The sequence below is a fragment of the Bubalus bubalis genome, chromosome 21 (genome assembly GCF_019923935.1).
Source record: "Bubalus bubalis isolate 160015118507 breed Murrah chromosome 21, NDDB_SH_1, whole genome shotgun sequence".
Lineage (NCBI taxonomy): Eukaryota > Metazoa > Chordata > Mammalia > Artiodactyla > Bovidae > Bubalus > Bubalus bubalis.
The window spans coordinates 56,629,217-56,656,815 of NC_059177.1; the positions used below are offsets into that span (position 1 = coordinate 56,629,217).

At 40.7% G+C, this 27,599-nt stretch overlaps 1 protein-coding gene across 18 annotated transcripts in view; it reads right to left on the reverse strand.

The window, feature by feature from the left end:
- PPARG (peroxisome proliferator activated receptor gamma) overlaps positions 1-27,599 on the reverse strand; it is a 218,285-nt gene that overhangs the window by 134,228 nt on the left and 56,458 nt on the right. For 6 of the 18 annotated variants that reach the window (XM_044933436.2, XM_044933439.2, XM_044933438.2 and 3 more), the window contains 2 exon segments: positions 5,319-5,546; positions 3,374-3,543 (listed from right to left, as the gene is read on the reverse strand). In XM_044933436.2, the coding sequence (XP_044789371.1) occupies positions 3,374-3,543; positions 5,319-5,538 (390 nt within the window). In that variant the 5' untranslated portion in view covers positions 5,539-5,546. 18 annotated transcript variants of the gene reach the window in all.

The following is a 27,599-nucleotide window of genomic DNA, read 5'->3' on the forward strand; positions in this document are numbered from 1 at the left end:
AATGACAAATGTTAAATTGCCAAAACACCTTTTTTAAAGCAGTCTAACATGCGTGTTAATTTCACTTTCACTGAGTATTGTTGGTGAGCTAAGGCTATATCTTTTTAAAATTTATTTATGGCTGTGCTGGGTCTTCACTGTGGCACACCGCCTTCCTCTGGTTGCAGCAAGCAGGGGTTACTCTCTAGTTGCGGTGTGTGGGCTTCTCATTGCAGTGGCCTCTCTTGCTGTGGAGCACAGGCTCTAGGGTATGTGAGCTCAACAGTTGTGGTGCATAGGCTTATTCGCCCTGTGGCATGTGGGATCTTAGTTCCCAGACCAGGGACTGAACCCATGTCTCCTGCATTGGCAGGTGGATTCTTAATCACTGGACCACCAAGGAAGCCCCATTAAGGTGGTATCTTTGATTACTGATGGGCACTGGTCTAACTGGTCTAGTGATGGCATTCAGAGTGTGGCAGCAATTCAGTTTAACTCCAAAGCACCGAAGAATGAGCAAGCATGTCTTCAGCCTATAACAATAGTTCTCAAACTTTTTGGTCTCAGTCCCCCTTTACTCACCCCAAAACGTTGAGGTTTCTAAACAGTTTTAATTTATGTGAGCTATACCTATTGATGCTGATTAGATTAGAAATAAAACCTGAGACATTATTATGTACAAGAACATTCAGGTCACATTCCATCAGGCATTAGAACTATGCGACCATTCCGTGTCGTGTAGCTTCTAGAACACTCCACTTCCATTCCTGAGAGAATGAGAGTGAAAAAGGCAAACAACAAGTTAATATTATTATGAAAATAGTATCAATCTCATGGGTATCTGGAAAAGGTCGTAGGGACCCCATCCCCAAAACACACTTTGAGAACTTCTGACATACTTGGAGAAGCCAAATTATATTATTCCTCTAACATTTTTCTTATTCTTATCTTTAAAATGGGCAGATGCCTATTTTCCCTTCTAAGGTTGGCATAACCTTCTTTGTATTATACTCTTCCTGTTGCTGCTGTTCAGTCACTAAGTCGTGTTCAACACTTTGCAGCCCCATTGACTGCAGTGTGGCAGGCTTCCCTATCCTTCACTATCTCTCAGAGTTTGCTCAGATTCATGCCCACTAAGTCGGTGATGCTGTCCAACCATCTCATCCTCTGTTTCCCCTTCTCCTTTTCTCTTCAATCTTTCCCAGCATCAGGGTCCTTTCCCATGAGTTGTCTCTTCTCATCAGGTAGCCCAAGTAGTGGAGCTTCAGCTTCAGTATCAGTACTTCTAATGAATATTCAGGGTTGATTTCCTTTCCTAGGAAGTCTGTAATCTTTATTTTGGATGGTTTACAAGTTACTGGAGGTTACTATACAATTCTGTGAATTTTCTTCTACTTCTTTTGCTTGTCTGTCTCTGGTAGGTGAAGGACTCCTCTGGATTCATCAGGTTTTAAGTGTTAATTCTCTGTCTCTGCCTTAGAACATTTCTGTTTGTAACTAGAGGGCACCTGAGTGTTCTCCTCCCTCTTTTCCCTTCTTTTTGCTACTTTTCTTCTTTGATTGCTTTGATCTTCTAAGTTTTTATGCCCTTAGAACTTAGCTTTAACATTATATGCAACTGCTGACAATATCTGTCTTTTCAATTTTTGGTTTATTGGTTAGTCCTTAAATCACCATTCAATTTTTAGCTGTTCTCAGAAATGTCAACTCTCCACAAATATCTGATGAATAGAATCACAATGAAACTATTTGCTTAAAACTTCTTGTTTTCTAACTGCTTTACCAGCCCATAAAAATCAATACTATACTGTGGAAACTTAACCAACCATATTTTATTTATCAACATAAATCACCAAGATAATCAAAACTAGATGATTTCTTCAAGTACTTCTAAGAATTTAGCCACAATTTCCTCAAAATTACATAAATCTAACTGAGTAAAATGACAGGTTCTTACTATTCCTTGAGAACATAATGATTTCCTATAAGGTTACAGATATTTTAGTTTGGTTTCAATCACTGAATGAATGAGTTTTCATGTTTTAAATGAAAGCATCTCTTGCCAGGAGTCATTTTGGAATTTTAGACACAGAGATGAATCAGAAGCCCTTTGGTGAGCTACTCTAGCCAAATTATTTTATACATGAGTGACTGAGGCTGAAATCCTCATGTGATTGGTTAGAGACCATGGACAAGTGGCCAGGTAACCACTAACTTGTCTCTTTCACTTTATTAGGTTGCCTTTAGAAAAATAAACTTTTGGATTGGAGAGGCTTTAGTGATCATCTAAATCAATACCATCATGTTATAGATGTGATAACTTAGGCAGGATATGGTTAAAAATATAATATAGACAAAGGCATCTTACACAATATCTGGTGTATAGAAAAATTCAGTAAATATTAACTTCCTTTTTTGGCTCATGGTCCAGTTAGGAATGCAGATCTTCCAACCTACTTAACTGCTGTCACGTATCTTCATTCTGAACAAAAAGCCCTACTGCTGATTGAACCTGATCTTATACAACCAGCATTATTTTATAAGGTAAATATTTATCCACAATTTATTCTGAGCCCTAGAGTATATAATACTATTCGATTACTATATTATTCATGGAGCCTATTAGAATTAATTCTTTTAAAAGACTACATTTTAAAACATGAATAGATCAACATTTTCTCAATAGTTGGGCAGAATATTACTAAAAGAACTTTCCAAAATAGCCTTTTTCACAAAGAAAGGAGGTGAAGAGAAAGGATATCTCTTTTCCAAAATAGCTGTATCTCTTTGCCTGACCATAACACATGGCTCACACTGATGCTGAATAAGGAAACATACAGCATCGGTTTAGGAGTCAGAAGGTGTATCGACGTGTCACTTACAATGGATGACCATGGGGAAATCTCAGTGACACAAGATTTCTACACCTGCAAAGTGGCCATAAATAAGCTCAACCTTATAGGACTGTGGTAAGGCTCAAATGAAGGTTATCCATCTATCTACATATACAGAATATTAGACAGTATAGTGGAAAGAAAAAGCATTAGGAGATTCAGGAGATCTGGGTTCTGTTCGGGGTCAGCCCATCACTGTCATGCCATGTTACCTTGAGCAAGCAATTTCTTTTTTTGTAATCTGCAAAATGCGAAGGTGGAATTAGATCAGCGCTGCACAGGACCAATTCGGAAAAAACAAAGTGAGGCACAGTAGCCTTGCTTTTTAACGATTTTCTTAGGTTTTCAAGTATTATATCATCTAAAGAATGGGTTTTACCAAAGGTATTTAAAAGTTTGACAGCTTTGTCTCAATTCTTTGCCATCTGGTTGCAACACGAAATGAAAACCTAGGTACATTTTCAGCAAATTATTTCAAAAATGATCTTTTTTTTTTTTACCTTGCATCCTTCACAAGCATGAACTCCATAGTGGAACCCTGACGCTTTATCCCCACAGACCCGGCACTCAATGGCCATGAGGGAGTTGGAAGGCTCTTCATGAGGCTTACTGTACAGCTGAGTCTTTTCAGAATAATAAGGTGGGGATACAGGCTCCACTTTGATTGCACCTGTGCACAGAAAAACACGAGCACACAATCATCACAGGAAAAACAATGCTGACAGGCAACAGGGCATGTCGTTATAGTACACCTTATTATCATATTTTATTATTTAGGTTAGATGCACTATGGAACATGAAAAAGACACAGGAAAAAGTGGGCTTTGTAATCCCACGCAAGTCACAATGCCTCTGAGCCTCACCTGTGAAAACAAATTGGGAAGGGAAGTAAGTTTGTGGTTCTATGATCCTCCAATACCTCATGATACTAAAGTTCCCACAGGAAATATATAATATCTGAAATCATGAAGGTTATTTTTCTATGGGCTGTATTTGGCACTCATGACAATATTAAATTATACATTTAAACTTAAATATTGCATTTTAGAAGTGTTTTAAAAGCACTCTTGCAAAGGAAACACAAAAGGAACTGAGAAGGAAATGGTATGCCCAGCTTGAGGGTACATGAAAAGTAAGAGACCAGGTTCTCATCAATATTGAGTCAGAAAAGATGGTTTGTAAAATGATCTTTGATAGAGAGAGACACTTTGGAAAGCAAGCACTATCTTTCTGCTGGTCAGGATCAAGCCTATTAAATTTCCATATTAGGCTTCAACTGAAATCACACATGTAAATATAACCAAGTATATAATTTATCTTAAAAAAAAAAAACAAACTAGAAATACAGGAAGTTCTTACTTCTTGTCAAGTAATGGCTGCCAATTACACAGTGGTTGCTCTGGAAAACCAGCATATCAGCAAAGAGATAAAAATCAAGGAAATAGCATCACAGAAATTTATCTTATCTTGAAAAGTGCAGTTTTAGTTTTTCTTGATGTGAACTGCATTAATGGCATGGAGATTTATCAATAGTCTACAATGTCAACATTCCAATTTGTGCTGAAAAATAGATTTCAGTGTAAGCTGCTCAAACTGCAGAATTAGGAAAGTTGCATTATAGTAATAGTGATTTAGTGATAAGTTAAAGGAGGTAATAAACTGTTACTTATCTACTTAAAAGTGGAAACAATGAATCAAAATTTGGGGGGGGTGGGGGGATGGACATTTAGCCTGAGATACAGCTAGCTCTGTAATCATGCTGGAGACTGTCCCTGAAAAGGGAAGAAGAAAAGAAAGAGAGGAGGGAAGGGAGGAAAAAGGAAAGATGATCCAGGGTGTTCACACATGACCTGCCCTGTTGGTCAGTTACATGTGTGCGTCAGCTCAGTCACACAGTCAGGTACTCTTTTCAACCCCTGGACTGAGCCCACCAGGCTCCTCTGTCCATGGGATTCTCCATGGCAAGAATTCTGGAGTGGGTTGCCATTTCCTCCTCCAGGGGATCTTCCCGACCCAGGTATCAAACCCACGTCTCCTGCACCGCAGCCAGATTCTTTACCACTGAGCCACCTGGGAAGTGAAAGTGTCAGTCACTCAGTTGTGTCTGACACTTTTTCCCAAGAACTTTAGCCTGCCAGGCTCCTCTGTCCATGGAATTTTCCAGATAAGAACAAGGGAGTAAGTAGGTAGCCATTCCTTTCTCCAGGGGAATCAAGGATAGAATCCAGGTCTTCTACATTGCAGGCAGATTCTTTACCATCTGAGCCACCTGGGAAGCCCTTGGTCAATTATAAACGCTTAGTATTTCATGGACAAGTGGATGAATAAATGAATGGTAAATGTCTTCACCACAGCCATTAGTCCTGGGAGCATTTACCCTACTGTGGATGAGAGCTTAGTCGAATTCTAGTCTCAACAGTCTGAAAAGTGAAATAAACCTCATACTTTGGTACTCTTGGAGCTTCAGGTCATACTTATAATCTGCAACCATCGGGTCAGCTCTTGGGAATGGAATGTCCTCGTAGTGCGGAGTGGAAATGCTGGAGAAGTCAACGGTGGTGAAGGGCTTGATGTCAAAGGCATGGGAGTGATCATCCATCATAGAAAGGTCCACGGAGCTGATCCCAAAGTTGGTGGGCCAAAACGGCATCTCTGTGTCAACCATGGTAATTTCTGAAACAAAGAAAAGACCAGCTGTGATGTTAGCCCTGAGGACTGGGCAGTCTCATGAAGACACACAGAAAGGGAACAGAAAGAGTCTCCGGTCAAGATGTCACCTAGGTGATCACGAGGAGATAAGCAAACACAACCACCTTCCTAGTGCCATCCAGGTTGCTGAACTAACTGAGGGAAGTCACCCGTTACCTGGACGTCATGGTCGAGGACCCTCTAGCAGCGTCAGCCTGTACAGCGGACCCACACCAACGTCCTACAGACAGCCCTGTTCTCCTTACAGTGGGATGACTTTCCTAAGGGTATCTGGGAATGGGCTTCTTGCTTTTTCCCAGCGAGCAGAGAGCTAAAGAATGCAGCTCTCACAGGCTGACTCTTGCAAGAGGTTAAAGATTCTAGCTGTGGTCTTCGTAAGAAAAACAAAGTGCCTCGAAAACACAAATAAGGAGATGAGCGCTGTGAATGTGCTTCAGTGGCTCCAAGAGGGCTCATCAGGCAGTGTGTGGGTTCGCACGCCTGAATATCTGCATGAATAAGGATGCAAACAATCTGACGTTATCTGTGTTACGGTACAAACCCTACACTGCTGACGATTCGGACCTCACACTGGGTCTCAATGACATCCAGAAAGCAGTGTGCGCTCTTGGTGACGGGGGCCTCCATCGAACTGTATCTTTTGTTCCGAACGTCACCTAAATCTACCTAACCCAGAACACGTCATTTACTTTGCCTATCTCCTCAGTCTGCTTATTTTATTTTTCTCCAGCCATTTTTCTGAGAATAAATCACTTTCCTATGAAAATACACCTTTTGTCTCACCTGCAATATCCACAATTGTGGGTTTATCAACTGGTTTCTCAGTATGCTGACTGCAAACTGCTTCTGAAAACCAAAGTAAAGGTTGACCAAGCTAAAGGTAGTGCATACGCTGCCATATCAATACTGGGAAATAAAAATAGGGATGCAAAACATGTCTGGGTTGCAAGAAAAGTTGTTTGCTCATCATTTTACTGGTTTAATTTTGTTTCACTTTTAACATATGACTTCAGTGACTGCCTGCCAACCAACATCAGGCTTCTCAACACAGGAATCATATCCCTAAGGGTCACTGGTTTTATTGAAAAGCTTTGTGGAAAATTTTAATGATAAAATAGCTATTTATGTGTAAATAAATAGAATGAAAAATTCATCTGATTTTAAAGATATGACTCTGAAACTCCTAAACAACTTTATATTTGTAGTACATTTCACAGCTAGAAGAACACTAATTTTTTTTAAACAGACTGTATTTTTTTAAGCTTTTTTTAATATGGACCATTTTCTAAATCCCTATTGAATGTGTTACAATACTGCTTCTGTTTCATATCTTGGTTTTCTGGCCACAAGGCATGTGGGATCTTAGCTCTCGGACCAGGGGATTGAACTCGCGCCCCCTGCATTGGAAGGTGCAGTCTTCACCCCTGGACTGCCAGGGAAGTCCCCAAGAGAATAGACTTTATTTTAGAAAGCAGCTTTAGGTTTACTTAAATATTGAGCAGAAAGTTCTCCTATACCCCTTCCCCTTTCTCCCTCCCCGCCAAACCCTGAAACACACAGTTTCCCCTATTAGTAATTGGCATTTCCCCTGTTATTAACCCTTGCGTTAGTGTGGTATTGCTTGTTACAAAACTGATGAACCAACAGTGATACATCACTAACTAAAACTCACAGCTTACAGTCGGGTTCTCTCTTCTGTGTTGACCATTCTATGGCTCTGATGAATGTATGACGTCCCGGATCCACCACCACAGGGTCCTACATTTCCTTGCCCTAAATGCCCCTTGTGCTCCACCGATACATCCCTTCCTCCCCCAAGAACGCTAACTTTGTTGTCCTTATCTCCTAAGGGCAATCTGCTGCAAAAGCAGGGGAAGCACCAATCGACGTGCAATAAATTTAAAAGTCTTCATCTGTCATGCAAGCACCCCGACAGTCCGACTTCTTCGGTGTCATTTTCCACTTGGGCTCCCTGACCTCACCCCCGTCCTCAGCAGTCACATGCTTGGGCGCCTCACACTGTGTGCCCAGGGCAGACACTCTGCACTCTTTAGTCCACTCATCTCTGTTCACGCCGTTTCTGGGACTCCTTGGACTCCTCCCATTCCTCACGGTCACACATCACGACGCCCGTCTGTCTTTCCCACAGGAGGGGGGAAAATCCCACACTGATCCACACGCTACTTGCTCCATGAAACCTTCCATGAATTCTCCAACTTAAAAAAATATCCTCCCTTCTCCGTGTTCCCACAGCACTGAGTACACCTCTTTCATTCCAGTATAATTATTTAAACAAATATCTCCGCTGTTAGATTTCCAGTTTTTGGAGCAAAGGACAGTGTCTTATTATTCCGTTTTCCCTTTAGACCTTGTTTACTAAATGCTTGCCAACTCAATGATCATATTTTATAGGGAAGGCCAGAACAAGTATTCATTTCTCTGTGGAAAATGGAAAAAATAAAGAAACTTTCTCAGAGGTTTAGTTTTGCTAAGACTGAAGCTCCCCAGGAAAAAAATGTAGCCTTCAGTATCATAAATAAAATACAGTTTAAGCTGTACCCCCTCCTCTCAACAATGCATACTCAGTTTTTCTCTTTTGCTAATTGCAGCAGAAAGATTAGGGTCCTATAAACTTTTTTTTTTTCCTACACAGAAAGGACAAAGTAAGAAAGAAAACTGTTTGCTTCTTCATCTCTATGAAAACAAAGTGTCTGACACGTACTTCCTTCCCTCTCCCTGTCCTCTCATCCTGGGACACCTTGACCTAAACAATAGTACTCCACCGGCCACAGTTACTGGGAGGCACAGTGGTTCCCTACATGTTTTATTTTATTTTGACTTAAGAGATGGGTCCAGGGAGCCTGCTTCTAATTTTGTCTCTAGAAAACATAAGCTACTGTTTCTGCCAAGCTGTAAGGCGAGTAGGTGTTTTTCGTTACCTCGTGCAATTACCCATGGAAGAACACATGCACAAACCACGTGAATGAACGGCAGCCCTTCTCGGGGGTAAGGAACAGCGTCTTCACTTTCCAGCCGGGTGACAGGAATGCACTGCGTTAGGCACATCCCTTAATTTCACAACCGTAGGTGTGTTTCAAGCAGACGGCCGTCCTGGGGCAGATGTTGTGGGGTAGGACAGACCATCAACCCTGGCCGTTTATCTCAGACCATCAACCCTGGCTTTAAACTCTGCGATAGTTCATGAGCAGATTTTTTCACAATGTGTCCAAGTACAGTGTATTTCATGCAAAGACACATGTGATGCAAAGTAAAGCAACTTCTCTTACCAGAGAGGCATCACTGTTTGGGAGCACAGAAGTGGGTCAGAAAAGATTTTAAATGATAAGTCGAGCACTAGAACTATACAGTCTACCTGTCAGGTTTCACGCTGTCTCCTATGAAAAGTAAAGAAAAACTTCTAGAATATCCAGGGAAATGCTGCATCTCCTTAATAATAATAATTGTTGTTCAGTTGCTAAGTCATATCTGACTCTTTGCAAAGCCATGGACCATGCACACCAAACCCCCTGTCCCTCACTATCTCCTGGAGTTTGCCCAAGTTCATGTCCACTGAATTGGTGGTGCTATCTAACTATCTCTCTTGCCTTAATAATTACATTAGCTGAAGCCTGGCGTGCTGCAGTCCATGGGGTCGCAATGAGTCGGACACAACTGAGTGACTGAACTGAGTATTAATAGAACCCTAAATTTTTGCTGAGTGTTGTGCCAAATATCATCTCATTTAATGCTCACAACGTCCTGTGAAGTAGGTATACTTGTAAATCTCTTTAAAGAAGAGGAAACCAAGGCACAGAAATGGAAATAACTTGCCCAAGACCACCCAGTTACTAACAAGCAGAGCTGGATTATGAATGAACACAGATGGTCTAACACTCCACAGCCTGTACCATTTATTAAGGAGCAGAGTCGGGTTATCAACCCAGACGGTCTAAAACTCCAGAGCCTAGCCTGCACATGTGACTTCCTAACTTAGTACTGATTAGGAAAACAAATCTCTTCTTGGATCTTCTAGTTCTATATCGAATAACAATTAATTTCAACAAACCCTCATTGAACACCTATGATGTGCCAGGTTCAAAGGGGTGTCCTGTAAAGGGTGAGTAAGTCTCCAGTAGAGGTTTCACTGAACAACTGGTTAAGCTGAGCAACAAGAGTGGGTGCAGGAAAGAGCCTTTCCTAGATGGTCTAAAACTTAGGAGCCTTGTTGGAAGTGACCTCAGAGAGACATTTGGTCACTGGTAGGTTTTTTTTTTCCAATCTCATTTTTTTCAGTTCAGGATCATGGTACTCTTAAATGTGATTCACCCAGCCACCCTCCTTATTGATCTAGTCAAATCACTTTGCAGTGACCTGTGAATTTCCTAAATCCTCTCCTGTTACAATAGCTGATATCCAGAGACAAGAATCATCTTGAAAACATTACAGCAGAAAGGGCCTTTTGGAGATCATCTAAGCCCCTCATCTGACAGATGAAGAAAAGCAGGCCAAGTGATTTGCTCACGAGTCTAGAGCTAGAGGCTGAGCCCGTGAGAATCCAGGTTTTCTGTCTTCTTCTCTAGCATCCTCCGCACTGCATTAGGGAGTTGTTGCTATGCTATGCTATGCTAAGTCACTTCAGTCGTGTCCAACTCTGTGTGACCCCATAGACAGCAGCCCACCAGGCTCCCCCGTCCCTGGGATTGTCCAGGCAAGAACAGTGGAGTGGGGTGCCATTTCCTTCTCCAATACGTGAAAGTGAAAAGTGAAAGTGAAGTCGCTCAGTCATGTCCGACTCTTAGTGACCCCATGGACTGCAGCCTACCAGGCTCCTCCGTCCATGGGATTTTCCAGGCAAGAGTACTGGAGTGGGGTGCCATTGCCTTCTCCCAGGGAGTTGTTACTGTGTGTAAACATGTTGAAAAGGGGACTTTTTAACCTACACCAATATCTACAGATCTGAACATTTTAGTCTTGACTCCTACACAGGAATGACATCAAATTCATGAAGGAAAAATGTCTCATGCAAGAAGCCATGTGCTGGATGACAAATTAGAATAAAAAAAAAAACTGGGAGTAGAATTTGTTTCTAAGAAAAACAATAAACTCTGAATTCATCAAAAGGTTTAGGGAAAAATCTGATAAAGTGAGCATCATACCAGTCTAAGTTTTCATATCATAAATGTATGCATTTTATATGTTTGTTTGTTGAAGGGGCTGCTGTTCTGGACATTAACATCTGCAGATGGAGAGCCAGTAGTGAGTCAGAGGCCCTGGGTTTGAATCCTGCCCTCCTGCTTGTCATTTTGTGATTTCTTTATACCTGATTATCCCTAGTCTGTAAATAATCATACTGCCAACCTCACGGAGTTGCTGTTGAAGATTCAGTTAAATAATACATGTAAAGCATCCAGCATGGGGCCGCTGAGTTCTCTATAAATATAATTATGGGTGGCAGAGGTAATTTTTGTCACCAGAGTACTAGAATCATGTAAAAGGTGGGCTAAAAGCTCCCCAACGCTACCACTAGGGGACAGGAAGAGGAAGAAACAGCAGCTAAGTCCTATTGTTCAAACAGGACTACGCCTAAAACAGATGTCCTGTTTTAAAGGCCTCTGCAAAAGGAGAGTCCACAGCCTCTCCTGGTTACTCATTCCAATGCTTAATTGCTCTTCTGCAGCCAGGAAAGTCTACGTCTTATCTGGCATGTCCCCAACTGTGTTACACATATGTTAACGATGTTCCTTTCAGAATAATTAAAAACAAAAAAAATCTGGTGGGCAAATAAACTTAGGAAATGCTACATGAAGCCAGTTTAAATGGGTTTGCTGCAGGACTTCTTAGAATTATATGCTAATAATTCATGAGAATATACAAAAGCAGGTGGGGGGGGGGCATGGCCTACAATGTTCACAGAGTTTACTGTTTGATGGAATAGGGTTTGTGAAACGGTCTAAGCTATGTTTTTGGAGTTCATAATTTTGGAATTTCATTTTCTAAATGGATTGTTATCACCCTCTGTATATTTATACTTTACCACATGTACTTGAAAAACATTAAGTTACTCCTTAGGTTATTTGTGAGTTTAGAGTGACTAAGGGCAAGGATTTATGTTGGTTGAAACAACAGCAAAACACAAGAGAGAACTTAAACCACGCAGAAAGGAATCACAGTAAAGACGAATGCTCCTTTTACAGAGACTCTCCTAAAAGATTCCAGACAGGAAAAAAAAGTCCCATATAAAGGGCCAGGAATCAGAATGCCACTGACCTGTTCAAGAGCAGCACTGGAAGCTAGAAAATCAAAAGAGCAGTGTTTTCAAATTTCAAAGAAAAAAAAAAAAGATTTCCAACTTAGAATTTTATACTCAGCTAAACTGTCACTCAAGTGTAAGAGGAGAATAAAGACATTTTCAGAAATACAAGGCCTCAAAAAGACTCACCTCTTTCCTAGAGTTCCACACCAGAACAAAAAGGAAACAAAAGATCCAGGAAGCAAGGGATGGAAACCCAGTGGAGAGGTGGAAGGAAGGCCCAGGACGCCAGAGCCCAAACAGAACCTGTTCCTAGACACAGAAAAGGAAAGGGGGACAGAGGAGGGCGGAGGGATCCCCTGAGCAACCCAATGCCTGATACATCCAAATGCCCACTTTGAGGGAGAGTTTGAGGGTGAATTAGTGACAGGTGTGTAGAAAAAGAACAACATGTGAGCAAAGATAATAATAATAATAAACTCCAGAAAAACAAACATCTATTCAGGGTCAGAGGCAGAACTGCAGCATACTTTCTGGCTCAACCGTAAGCAACACTTTCAAAGGTGAGCACAGATATCTGATTTCACCTAAAATTATGAATCAACACACTGTGAAGTTGGGAGGAAGGAGAAGTGTGTGTTTTGGGAAAGGGACCGTGGTGGCAAAGGGCTAAATAAATTATCTATCACAGTAGGAAGTCAGTGGGTAATGATGGATACAATTTTAAAATAGCAGTATAAGCATGTTATCTTAAGACACAGTAGTAAAAGCCAGGAGAAATGTTTTTAAAAGTTAAAAAGTGTTGCCTCTGAGGAGTAGGGACTGGGTATGGACTAAAGATTGCGATTCTTCATTAAAAGCTTTGTACGATCTGACTTCCAAAACTGTGTGCAAATTTTAGTTTGATAAAGGTAAAAATTAAGCAATATTTTCCCATGATGTCACCTAAGAAGGAGGAAATACATTCCCTGCCTGTTTCTCAGTCCTCTTAAAGGGATTTATCATATATTCACCTGGAAAAGTAGAGAAAATTTTAACGTGGTTTCAAGTAAAATAAAGGAAAATCAGAAACTATTTTTAATACTTGACCAACAGATGACAGTCCACAGATGGCTGTGACTCAAGCATTTAAAGGATAGATTCCATCAACTCATTTCTTTTCCTTCACTGGTATCAAGGAAGAAAGAGTCTGGGCCCCACTAGCAGAAGCACAGCTTACTGTTGTTGCTTGTTGCTGTTCAGTCACTAAGTCGTGTCTGACTCTCGTGACCCCGTGGACTGTGGCCCACCAGGTTCTTCTGCCCATGGGATTCCCCAGGCGAAAGCCCTGCAGTGGGTTGGCATTTCCTCCTCCAGGGATCTTCCTGATCCAGGGGTTGAACTCATGTCTCCTGCACTGACAGGCGGGTTCTTTACCACTGAGCCACCAGGGAAGACCCATAGTTTAACAGTAGCTAATAATTTTTAGGCACTCATTCCATGACAGGCACTGAACCATTACATATGTAATTTATAATTTGTTAATATATGTGTAACTTATAAATGTAATATAACTTACTATTTTTAATACAACTTACTAATGTTTAAAAGGATTAAAAAATGGATTCCTCAGAGTGTCATTTGTTTCTTTAAGAAAAGATAGTTTCATTGTGTTGTCAACTTAGACAATACTACAAACCAAATTCAATGCTTCTGCGGTTGACGTCTTGGTGATACTCCCATTGATAGCCTTGGCTTTCAAGAGGTTGAAAGCATTCTAATATGCATCTTTACATGCACATGTCTTTATAATAAGCTAGGAGGTCTCACAGCAAATTTCCAAATTCAGACCAACAAAGGGCTTTAGAAAATGTTCATTTATACTTTTACAAACTTCATTTTCTCTTGCATGGGCCATGTCTGGTTTAGATAGCTTGTTTAATCCAATCCTGAGATATCAGGTGACAAGAAAGATGACAGAATCATGCCCTCATCCGGACTGGTCATTTCTTCTGCCACCTTAGCTGGAGATTCAAGCCCTCTTTCTCATCATGGTCAAACTAGTTCAAGGTTGGTTCTTTTGATAAAAGCAGAAGAGAAAACAGGTCATCTGTTGGTCAAGTATTAGAAAAACATGTTTCCAAAGGGAGACTCACTAAAATCTAGTCAGGATTGAATCTGTTGAACCGTAGTTACTCTGGCCAAGTTGAAAATCTGGTCTTGCCGAGCACACACCAGCAGCCAGCGAAGAATGGTGCTTAGGCCGGAAACAGGGAACTGGAATGCTCTCCGCTGGTCAGCTCCCTCTGTGCAGCTAGATTTGGGTTTTGCAGTGAAGGGGGAATGCAAATGGGAGAAAGGAGGCTGAGTGAGAAGGAAAAAAAAATATGAAAGGAATGCTCTAGAAGTGTGTAACTACTTAGAAAGGAGGCAGCCACCAAAGACCCCCAAAGGACTGCTTCTCCTGACTCTGTCCACCTGTCAACAATTGCAAAGGACCTCCTGCAACCTGGGAGAGAGAGAGTGGGTAGGTGTTTTTAAAGAACACTTTACTACTGAAGCATCTCTAAAGGCCTGAGATTATCCTAGAGGGGAAAGCTGGCCTTACTCGGAGTTGTTTAGTCTGGCAAAGTGAGTGATTTTTTTTTTTTTTTTTGTCTTAAGTTGGATATAGTTTATTTTTTATTTTTATTTTTTTTTAATTTTATTTATTTTTTTATTTTTAAACTTTACATAACTGTATTAGTTTTGCCAAATATCAAAATGGGGAACACATGTATACCTGTGGTGGATTCATTTTGATATTTGGCAAAACTAAACAAACTCTTGAGGACAAAAGTGTCAAAACAGATGTAGCCAGATCACCAGTGGCTATGGAGTGAAACGAAGGTTTTCATTAGCTATACTATATATACATACATAGAGAGAGATTTTATATATATATATCTAATCTTAAAACATATTGCCACATCATATTAAAATATTCGATGTAAGCATTTTCTTTTTTTTTCTTTTTTTTTTTAGCATTTTCATTTTAACTCTTCCTCCTGAGCCATTATAGCATGATGAAAAAAATGTTCTACATGAAAGCATTTGATACAGTTCAACACTCATTCATGAGTTTAAAAAACTTCTTCACTAGGAAGGGCAGGAAACTTCATTAATCTGATAAAGAATAGCTATTTTAAAAAAAGACAAAACCCCTAAAGTAGCCATCATACTTGATAGTGAAATACTTAAGCTTTCCTTCTAAGATCAGGAATGAGATAAGGATACTAGTTTATCATTATTTCTATTAAACACTGGAGATCCTATCCAATCCAACAACAACAACAACAAAGACACAGAATTAGAAGAGTACAAATAAAACTAACATTACTCACAGATGACATGATTGTATAAAACACACACACACACACACACAAAAACCATTACAGTTAACAGGAGAATTTAGCAAAGTTGCTGACTATAAGGTTGATATTCAAAAGCCAGCTGTATTTCTATAAAGCCAACAACAAACAGAAAATGACATTTTAAAATGATTTTTTACAATAGCATCAAAACCATCAAGTACCTATGGAAAAAATCTATCAGAGTAAGAGTAAGATCTCTACATTGGAAACTCAAAAATACTACTGAAAAAAGATCTAAATATTTGAATGAAGGGGTATAGCATGTTCATGCTCTGGAAGGCTCACTATTATAAAACTGTCAATTCTCCCCACATTTATCTATAGATTCGGAACAATTCCAATCAAAATATTAACATTTTTTTTTTTTTGGTGTGGAAAATGACATGCTGAGCCTAAAAAATTACATGAAAATGTAAGGGGCTAAGACTAGATGAGGCGATCTTGAAGAGAAGAAAATGCTGGCAGACGTACGCTACCAGATACCAGAACCAACGTCAGCGCTACAGCCCTTAAGACCAGATAATGGCTGGTGCAAAGACAGAAAAATAGACCAGTGTGATAGAAGCGCAAGCCTAGAATCTATTCCACATGTAAATGGTCACCTAGTTTATCAAAAATGCCAGTGTAGCGCAGTGGGGAAAGAGTCTTCTCAATAGAGTAGGTCACACATTGGACATCCACATAGAGAAGAAAAAGGTTCAACCCCTATCTTACATCATACACAAAAAATCAAGTTCATGTGAACTGTAGGTCTTAATCTACAGGTTCTTAAAGCAGTGTAAACAGGGTAGGTAAAAACTCAAAGGGTGCACATTTCATCCTAGGAGTTAGTATTAGAAGATACGTTTTTGCTTTAGATATGTTTGGCCTATTTTGTTATATAGAGACCCTGTGTTCTTTAATAATGCAGGAAATCTTTCTCTAAAACCTAAGGCCTACATCAAGAGTCCTCTGTTTGGAAGGTTAATGTGCTTCAATTAGTTGAGTTGTCTTTTGAGACATTCTTTTTAAGTGAAATATATCAGTAGGTTAAATTCAAGCTACCAATTTTATGTTAATAATTTAATGTCTTCTTTATATCAATGACCTATTTTATAACCTTGCTTCTTATACAAGTCATTGTATATTTCACTATGGTGTTTCTCTTCCCCAAACTTTTCCTTAGTTTACTTTTCTTTGGCAATTTTTCTTTCTCAGTATCTTAATCTCAGCTCATGCTCAATCAGTAATACAAAGCCAGTTCAGTTCAGTTGCTCAGTTGTGTCCGACTCTTTGCAACCCCATGAACCACAGCACGCCAGGCCTCCCTGTCCATCACCAACTCGTGGAGTCCACCCAAACGCATGTCCATTGAGTTGGTGATGCCATCCAACCATCTCATCCTCTGTCGTCCCCTTCTCTTCCTGCCCTCAATCTTTCCCAGCATCAGGGTCTTTTCAAATGAGTCAGCTCTTCGAAATCAAGATACCCAATGGCCTAAAACTATGTGCAAGGTATTCTTCAGGTCTCACAAGAAATACAATATAATGTAGTTCTTGACCTTGAGACGTTACCAAGGTGAAAGACGTTTGATAAAAGAAGACAGTATACAGACAGTAAGTGCTTTAGAAACAGAGGAGAAAGAGACTCACACGTTCTGAAATAATCAGGAGTCTCTTCACTGTAGAAATGTGTTTGAATTGTAAAGGCCAGTGGAATGACTAGGATTGGATTGTTCCTGATAAAGATAATCCAAGGAAAAGATACTCATCTCCAACATCTAGCATGGCCCTTCTAATACATGAATTTATTTAAGCAATAATAACAAAACGAATATAACATCAAAGAGGATTAGATTTCATACAGAACCAACATTTGCAAATTGGACTGGTTTCTCCTGGGTCAATTGTTTGTACCTTGTAATTGGCTAGAGGTGTGGCTGTATCAATAGTAAAGAGATTCCTTGTAAATGGTAGAGATTTCTACGGAAACTTGGTCAGAATTAGGTCAAACTTACACACACATTTGGATCTTATTAGCAACATAGTTCGGAGAAGGCAACGGCAATCCACTCCAGTACTCTTGCCTGGAAAATCCCATGGACGGAGGAGCCTGGTGGGCTGCAGTCCATGGGGTCGCTAAGAGTCGGACACGACTGAGCGACTTCACTTTCACTTTTCACTTTCACGCATTGGAGAAGGAAATGGCAACCCACTCCAGTGTTCTTGCCTGGAGAATCCCAGGGACGGGGGAGCCTGGTGGGCTGCCGTCTATGGGGTCGCACAGAGTCGGACACGACTGAAGCGACTTAGCAGTAGCAGCAGCAGCAACATAGTTTAATCAACTAAGCAAAGTTGCCCAGTCTGCATAATAGGTTTTTTTAAAACTAAAAGGCAGAGTTTTAGGTAAAGGGTAAGACAACAGTAAGGTAATATCCAATTATATTACATTAAAAATATTTAATTGCTAATGCAAAGCAAAAGAGTAAGAAGAATGAATATCTAAGTTTCTCTGAAAGAAGTAAGGGGGCCGTTGTGTTCACATGAGTGGAACGTGTGAAGGATATCAGAACTTCTGTTACCAGGTTCTGCCATTGGCTCTCTGCCAAAACTAGAAATTGAACCTTGGTTTTTCTTCTAGAACTATGATTAATAATGGGTATCTGTCAGATAATACCTAGATATTCTGAAAAAATGTTAAGGAAAAGATTGGAGGAGACTTAAGCAGTCAGTCTGATTTAAGTAACTGAAAATAGAAAACTTTTGGTAGTATGGATAATGTAAACCTATATTATCCCAGAGTGGTAACTTCTGTTTTAAAGGTGACAAGACAGAATTAACATGTGCTGGACACTGATGACTCAGCAGGCCATGCTCTCAGGGCTTCATACGTGGGGTATCAGTTACTAAACCAAGTAAGGTACTTTTCTGCTAGCAAACAGGGCTCCTGAAGTTCAGGTGAACACTGGAAGTATCAGGAGATAGACAGACTTGCCAAAGAAGCCAGGCACTTGGATAATTTAAAAACCTGTCACATTCAAATTAATATTCAAATGATATTCAAACCAATGGAGGGCCATGGTGCACGTAACTCTTAGTAATAGGTCATCCATAGTATCTTTGTACTTGGTTTTTAGCGCATATGTCACATGGTTTGCTTTTAATAGCATTAATTTTAGAATGTTATTCAGTGCACACTAAACTTTCATTTTTACACACTTAGCAGATTTCAGTGTCTGACCTCAGAAAAGTACCGTGGAAGAGCAGCGTGTTCTTAATACGTCAACAAGAACTTATCAGACACCTATTACATGTTAGATACTGGTGGAATAAAAGGAAAAATAAACTTGGATCTTATCCTCAGTGACTATATAACTTGGCTTAGGGAATCTTTCAAACAGAAAATAATATCAGGCAGTCTCAAATTAAGGGTTAAACACTGTGATACAGACCAAAAATGCCAGAGGGTTTTTATTCTTTCACTGAACAAGTGTCTGAGCCCTGCTGTTCATCGAGCACATTCCAGGTAGTTGGGATGTGTCAGTGGATGAGCAAACTAGACAAAGAGCACTGACTTCATGGGGTTAATGTGCTAGTGGTATAAAGCAGACAACACACAATAAATACGGGGAGTAAGTTAATTATATGGGAGGCTAGAGGATGAGGAATGCTTTAGACACGAGAAAATGTAGAGCAGGGAGAGGGGAAGGCCCGTGGGGAGGACAGATAATCAACAGAGGGTCAAAGCAATCCTCACATGAAGGTAAAAGCTGAGCAGAGATTAGGAGGAGCTGAGAGTCAGCCAAGGTGTCAAAGGAAGAGAATTCCAGGAAGATGCAAGAGCTGGAGCGAAAGCACTAACGCAGGAGCAGTGTGGAATGTGGGAGGAATAGCAAAGAGGCAAATGTGGCTGCAGAGGAGGGTGAAGGGCAGACGGGGTAAGAGGGGTGTTGACATGGTGAGGTAGGGGTACGGAGCTTATGTTTAAGAGAAGGGAGAGTCACTGCACGGTGTTGAGCATGAGGACAGACCTGACTTGCACTTTAACATGATCCCTCTCGGTTGAGACTAGGTGGCTGGGGGCTACGGCAGACTCGGGTAAACCTCTCAGGAGACTGAGATGGTCCTCAGGGGCAGTGGAGTGGAGAGAAGAAACACAGTCCTTTTATGGGAAAGGGAGAGCGATTAATGGTAACGTATCCAGAGAGTGTTTCATGGAGGAGACGTCACCTGAACCTGACCTTGAAGGACAGAGAGGACTGGCAAAGGTGGAAGAATCAGGAGAGCTATTCCAGGACATGGTAGTCTTGGAGGCAAAAGTGAGTGTGGCTTGCTCTTGGGACAATGGCATTGGTCCAGTTAGAGCAAGGCAGGCCAGTCTCTTGGACTGGGGGGAAATAAGATGCATAAGGTAGAAACAGATTACAAAGAGCTCTCAAAGCCAGTGTTTCTGGTGTCTCGTATTTATTATATTGTAGATGCTCAATATGTATTAGAAGACGGGTAATAAAGACAGGCTTTTAGGACCACTTATCTGGCAGATTGGATTGGCTGGCTGACAGTTTCTCATTTAGAAGGTCAGCTATAAGGCTGTACAGAAATCCTGGCATGAGGTAATGAGGGATAATTCTCCTGTAGTTAATTGACAGTTGCTGTTTTGAATCTACTTTATAATGTAAACCATTCGCCAATTGTGGGAACCTCAATCTTGTGTTGGCAATCCCTTTCTCAACTAAAAATTGCATGGGCCTAAAAACCTGTGTGCTCAGGCAGCCACGTGGTCTTGATTCCCATGTTATAAGAGCTGAATAGCAGTTGCTATCAAATACATGTACAATGCCCGTGTCTCTAAATTAGTTACAGGTACAAAACTGTCTATAAAAAAAAATAATAAGTTATCTGGTAGAGGTTTATAGAAACTTAGTCCTATTCAAATGAATCTGATTCATTTTCTATCACATATTTTCACAAATAACTCAACACTACTAGGTGGACTGGAGAAGGCAATGGCACCCCACTCCAGTACACTTGCCTGGAAAATCCCATGGACAGAGGAGCCTGGTGGGCTGCAGTCCACGGGGTCGCTAAGAGTGGGACACGACTGAGCGACTTCACTTTCACTTTTCACTTTCATGCATTGGAGAAGGAAATGGCAACCCACTCCAGTGTTCTTGCCTGGAGAATCCCAGGGACAGGGGAGCCTGCTGGGCTTCCGTCTATGGGGTCGCACAGAGTCAGACACGACTGAAGCGACTTAGCAGCAGCAGCAGCAGCAGTAGGTAGACACAAGGCATTTTCTGGACAGCTTTCTAAGGCCTAATATAAGGGTGTTCAAAGGAAGCTAAGGTAACAGAAACTTTGTGTCGGTTCCGTTGATCTAATATAACTAAGAAATTTGCTTTGGTCAGATTTCCTCTGACACAAAGAATACGTACCTCACAAAGAGCTATGATGATTTCAGAATCTCCTCCAGCTTATCTTATTCAAGTTATAAGTGAGAATGCTGATAAAGGTAATAATCCACAACAACCTCTATCAGAGGTATAAAAATTGCTTTTCATTTAACAACCCATGTTTTACACTCCATTTATATGGATTTATATTGCAGTTTATATGGATAGTTGCTGGCAGGCTTCCCTGGTGGCTCAATGGTAAAGAATCTATCTGCAACGCAGGAGGCACAGGAAACTCAGGTTCAATCCCTGGGTTGGGAAGATCCCCTGGAGGAGGAAATGGCAACCATTCCAGTATTTTTGCCTGGAGAATCCTGTGAACAGAGGAGCCTGGTGGGCTACAGTCCATGAAGTCGCAGAGCTGGATACGACTGAACGACTAAGCACGAGCATGAGCTTTGAAGACAAGTCGTGTTCCTTAGGCTTTGTTGGGGAAGATAAAATGTTTTAAAGTGGTATGTTTTCTTGTAAGCACTTAATATAAATGACATATATTTGGAGTGTTTCCTATAATTCATAATTGGGGGGAATGCACAAGAGAAATGCCAGTTTTCGGAAACATAATAAGGAGATTCCTAGAGTCTAGAAATCTGCCAAATCTACCACATCCTAGTGATCAGAAAACAAATTTGAACAGTTAAATCAGAAATAGATGATAAAACTAGAGCCATACTATCAAGGAAAGGGCTTCGCTGGTGGCTCAGACAGTAAAGAATCTGCCTGCAATGCAGGAGACCTGGGTTCGATCCCTGGTTCAGGAAGATCCCCTGGAGAAGGGAACGGCAACCCACTTCAGTATTCTTGCCTGGAAAATCCCATGGACAGAGAAGCCTGGTGGGCTACAATCCATGGTGTCGCAATGAGTCGGACACGACTGACTGACTTTCACTCACTCATACTAAGGAAAACATTATTATGGACAACAGTAAAATTCTAGAAAAACTCCCTGAACTGTTATTACTTGTGGGATCATGAAATCTGGAGCTGTCAATAACCTAAATCTTCATCATATAGAGAACATTATAATCTAAGACAATTTTTCAATGTCTCTGAGAAGAAAACATGCAATTGTTGCTCTCATTTAGGCACAAAGAATGACTGAACTTGTGGAAATTCAATCTCTTTATAGACAAATGTTAATGAAATCGGGAGGTAACTGGCCCATTTAAAAAAAAAAAAGAATCAGACATGAGGATGCTTTTTCTAAGTCTGATCATTTCCTTATCAAAACCTTCAAGAGAGGTTATACAGAGGCCTCATCTCACTTAAAACGGCCACTCATTTTGATGCATAAGGAATCCTGCAGGTTTTCTTCCTCCATATTCCTTAAAACGCTTCAAATTTAGGATACTGTGTATCTTCTGTTCTATCCACAAGTGAGTAACACCACAAGCCCAGGACAATGAACTTCACAGAGGGCGTCTGGTGCGCTTTCGCAACAAATGTATCATTCAGTCCTCACAATAGTCCTGTATTTTCTGCTAACATGTGTGCGGAGGGCAGAGGGGACGGATGACACGCTTAAATTCACACAGAAAGCATACGGCCAGGACAAGTTCAGGAGTTCCATTTCCTGACACCACATGGGTCCCTTAGAACTTGTGGAAAGGTAAAAGCCTTGGCTTGGCTCAGTTATCTAATGCTCCCAAGTACACAGCTGCCTGGAGCCACACGGCCACAGTTTAAGTCTCCCTCAATAGAAACGGCAGCAATCCATCACTCACCCCTCTCTCAGGAGAGACTCTCGTTTCAAAGAATCATCTATTGCAGCATTTGTCGTGTCTCTAAGGCACACTTCCATTGCTCAATCAGTTCCAAAGGACAAGCGTGTCATCATCTTTCAGTGCTCTGGTGCAACAACTTAAAATTAGAGAATTCACCCAGGACCAAGTCTGGCGCTGAAAGCAGGAGGCATGTTCAGCTTCAGCTTATGGACGCTTCCCTTCAACCTTGCCAGTTTCTCTAGTGGAAACGGTTTCACGGCCAGCATGGGGTTAGTTGGGGTTCCCTGAAAAGCTCACGATGAAAACAGAAAGGGGAATAAGATACATGGAATCATGGTGATAATGAATCCCAGGAAAACATGCAGAAGTCCCCTTTGGGCATAGAGGTTACAAAGAGTGGACTTTTTAAAAAGTCTCATGAAGGGGACCAGTATGGCTGGGTAACTGGGCCATTCACACTCAGTGAGCCACTTTGCCTTCAACAGCAGCGCCCAGATCTTTGCAACACCCTTATTTCCCTTTGCCTGTGATGAGGAAGAGAAGCCAGAAAAATTCCTGTACCGAGGCCAGATACCTAATCTCTACAGGGTTTCATCTCTGCTGGCCTCGATTAGCTAATGATGACCACGTTCCCAATTTATTTTCAGGTTTGTTTGTTTGTTTTGGCAACAGTGAAGTATTTAAGTGGCCCTCTACAAAATACAATAGAAGTGAACTATCACGGGTCTTTGGCCTTTAGAAACCTATTTTTGACAGAAAAAACATTTGTGACTAAAGAGTAATCAGAGATCATTTAACATGAGAGTTAAATAATTGGTACAATATATAATTTCTTAACTGCTCGTAATTCTATTCTGTACCATCTTAATTAAGAAGAAAAGTACTGGGTTATTCTTTTGAAAGGGATTTGAGACACAAAAAAATTACACCCAGGGTAAATTCAAGGTATAAAAATAAAGAGGTTAGTGCAGAATGAAAATTAATGCAAAACCCATAACTATCCCTTACCATAAACATATTTGCTTCAGTTAACCTAAAATATTTGTTGCACTGCATTCTGGACATATTCTTTTCAAACAAACAAAACTGTCAAATTTTGACACAAGAATTATTTTACAGTATGGGTTGGACATTCTGCCCTGATGCAGGTTAAATTAATTACTGGAGAAACATACCAATACTTTTTATGGCTTGTAGAAAAACAGAATAACAGGATTTTATGTAATATAATAAGATTAAACTCCTGTTTAAGAGACTCAGATGACAGAAATATACATTGAATCCAAATGTCACAATAAAATGAAATGTCACTTCAGGAAATTTTTTTCTTAACTTTTAAAAAGCTCAATGTTTAAAAAATTCTGTGATTAATATGCTCAAACTTCAGACTTTCAGAAAAATTAAAACATCAAAATGTACAGCCATCCATTTCAACAATTAATCAACTTAATTTTAACACTTTGGCATTTACATCGTAAAATGTGAATCAGACTAGCTAACACAATGAATTTTTACGTAGCATCTACAAGAAGAGAAAAAAAAAGAAATAAATATGATATAGCACAAAACAGAAGCAGCTGTGCTAATACGCTCCAGTAGAAGGAGCTATAGAAATAAAAAACTTACATTTTGCAAAGGCCAAGAAAGAAATGCTGAAAATGAGGTATCTAACTGAATCTCTCACATCCAAGTAAAAGTGATAATCATTTACCTAGCATGCAATAGTAAAATGAGATGCTTAGAATAGGTCTTCTCCAAGGTCTCCACACTATTCTACAAAGCATTGGGCACTCTGCTTCACACCCTAAGAAATATAAAGAATAAGACTTGGCTCTATACCCTGGATGCTTACAATTCTCTGAGAGAGATAAAATGCCCACACAAGTATCTAGATTTCAAAGTAGAGCAAAAACATGTTGAGAGTACTTTAAAATGAATAAAGGCTGCTGTGAGAGATACATAACACACAAGGCTAAAAGGAGGAAAGACATTCTAAGACGACCTTAGGTATTTGGGGAAAACATACGTCAACACAGAAAATGTTAGGTAGCCCAAAAAGTTCCTTCAGGTTCTTCGTAAGATTGTGCAGAAAAACCCGAACAAGTCTTTTGGCCAACCCTATGAAAACAAGTAGAATTTCTTTGGATATAAATATACCTTGAATACTTAAATTCAGGACATAGGAGTCAAGCACAGAAATAAAATCTGGATTTAGTTGTTTGTTCTTTTTAAAAAAAAGCTCTGAGTATGCTTTAAGTGAACGCAAGAGCAGCAAGTTAAGCATCAAAATACTGACCTACACACGCCAGAGTAGCAGAACATACATCACTTGGAAGACAGGCCACAAGATCAAGTCCACCCTTCCGCGATGCCCGGGGGATACCGACAGCCAAATCTGGAGCTGACTTTACCTTGTGAGGTCCTTGCAGACACTGTGACAGCGAAGGGCTCACTCTCTGGGTCAATAAGAGCATCTCCCAGGGTTTCACCCATCACAGCATGGAACAGGGATTTGCTGCGACTCCCACCGATATTGGGTCTATTTCTTGCAAAAGGCCAGTTCCGTTCAAAGAAAAAGATGCATGGCAGTAAAAGTTGGGAACGCACCAATGAGTCAAGACGTCCGTTTCCAAATGTTTGGGGGAGGTGGGAATAAACTCACAGAGGGCCAGGCCTGGATGGACTGGCTGGCATCCTCCTGTTAGAGCCCAGCGGTGACAAGCTGTTGTGTCCTAACGCTGTTCACTGCTTTGGCAAGACCTGGTACATTACAAGGAAAACATTGCCACACCGTCTCGCCGGTCACCCTCGTGTCTTGTGAGGGGCGGGGGCAGGACAGTACTTAGAACTCTGAGGGCAGACGTAGTTCAATATTCTGTTGATTCCAAAATGGAAAACTTTACATCTCTGGGTTATGAAATACTAGCTAAACTTACTTGGATAATTTTTTTTTTTTCTGTCTGCCCACCCTTGGTTGAATCTCTAGTCATATCATCTGATATCTGAAGAAAATGTCTGAATTCAAGTATGTGTTTATAAAATTTGTGATCAGCTACTGAAATTCTCTGTCCTTAGGTATTTACTCTCTTACTTTGTGAAGTCTGTAAAAAAACGACACAGCGATCCAGATTCTCTAAAACTGAAGCATTAACAGATTTGGAGACAGGGCCTGAGACAGCTCAGATTCTATAAATCAGGGTCTGCTGCTCAGAAACTTAATTATTAAGTTTATCCATCCATAGCATATACATCAGCTGATGTGTGAACGTTGGTTAATGTTGGAAGGATAGATTCCAGATCATCATGAGGAAAGTAGAATTCTCCCTGAGAGGAATAATGCATTACCAGAAAGGGAAAAAAAAAAAAAAAAAAAAAGACTGACACGGATAGGTTGGAGAGGAATTGTGGTCAGTTTTGTAATCAGGAAAAAGCTGGCTTCTTGCTCAAGGCCTTTGACCTTTTTGGCAAAGAGAAACGCTAGCTGTGCCAAGTTTCACTGTGGGAGCAGGCCTCCTCCTATCACACAGGCGGCCTCATGGAATCGCAGTGACTTGTGGATGTAAAAAGATGCCCCCACATGGGGCAGTATATCAGGTGGTAATAAATCTCTGAATGCGCTGATCCCAATATTCCCCGAGCAGCGTACATACATATCTGTCCACCTACATTGAGTAAGGCGCCATCCTACAAGAGACTAGCAAAAGCTCCCTTATCAGTTGTGGAGTAATAGCTTGGTGGGAAGAAGACTTAACTGGGTCTTGACTGGCACACAATACAGTGCAGAGTTGAGCAATTCCATCGTGAATAAACTTCTAAAAACCAAGAACACCTTTATTAAGGAGACTGAGCTAAAAGACCTTTCTTGACAGTCCAAATAACTGAGGGAATTACAGCTGTGTAGAACTAGTTTTTTCTCTTTGTTGCTGTTGTTGTTCAGTCGCTAAGTCGTGTTTGACTCTTTGTGACCCCAGGGACTGCAGCACGCCAGGCTTCCCCATCCTTTACTATCTCCTGGAGCCTGCTCAAACTCATGTCCATTGAGTTGATGATGCCATCCAATCATCTCATCCTCTGTCACCCCCTTCTCCTCCTGTCCTCAATCGCTTCCAGCATCAGGGTCTTTTCTCAATAAACGAGTTTCTTCTTTCTTCTCAGTGGGAAACTTTGCACAATGACACAACATTTAAAGGTGTGATTAATCCAAGATTCTTGGTTGAAGTTATGATAGATAAAACTAAGTCAAGAACACTTTCCTTTTGGGACACGTGTACCCCAATGTTCATTGCAGCACTGTTTATAATAGCCAGGACATGGAAGCAACCTAGATGTCCATCAGCAGATGAATGGATAAGAAAGCTATGGTACATATACACAATGGAGTATTACTCGGCCATTAAAAAGAATACATTTGAATCAGTTCTAATGAGGTGGATGAAACTGGAGCCTGTTATACAGAGTGAAGTAAGCCAGAAAGAAAAACACCAATACAGTATTCTAACGCATATATATGGAATTTAGAAAGATGGTAACAATAACCCTGTATACGAGACAGCAAAAGAGACACTGATGTATAGAACAGTCTTATGGACTCTGTGGGAGAGGGAGAGGGTGGGAAGATTTGGGAGAATGGCATTGAAACATGTAGAATATCATGTATGAAACGAGTCGCCAGTCCAGGTTCGATGCACGATACCGGATGCTTGGGGCTGGTGCACTGGGACGACCCGGAGGGATGGTATGGGGAGGGAGGAGGGAGGAGGGTTCGGGATGGGGAGCACATGTATACCTGTGGTGGATTCATTTCGATATTTGGCAAAACCAATACAATATTGTAAAGTTTAAAAATAAAATAAAATTAAAAAAAAAAAAACTAAGTATCATCTAAAAAAAAAATGAACAAAAATTTAAGCCCCATTCAGCCTACAGATAGGGCTTCCCAGGTGGTGAGAGGCGTAAAGAACTCACCTGCCAATGCAGGAGATGTAAGAGACGTGGGTTCAATCCCTGGTTTGGGAAGATCCGCCGGAGGAGGGCATGGCAACCTACTGCAGTATTCTTGCCAGGAGAATCCCATGGACAAAGGAGCTGGCAGGTTTCAGCCCACAGAATTGCAAAGAGTCAGACACAACTGAAGCAACTTAGCACCCACACACTGCCTACAGATACGCAATGTTCCAAAATGTGCCTGAGTCTGAAAGGCAAATTTTGGCTTTATTCCTG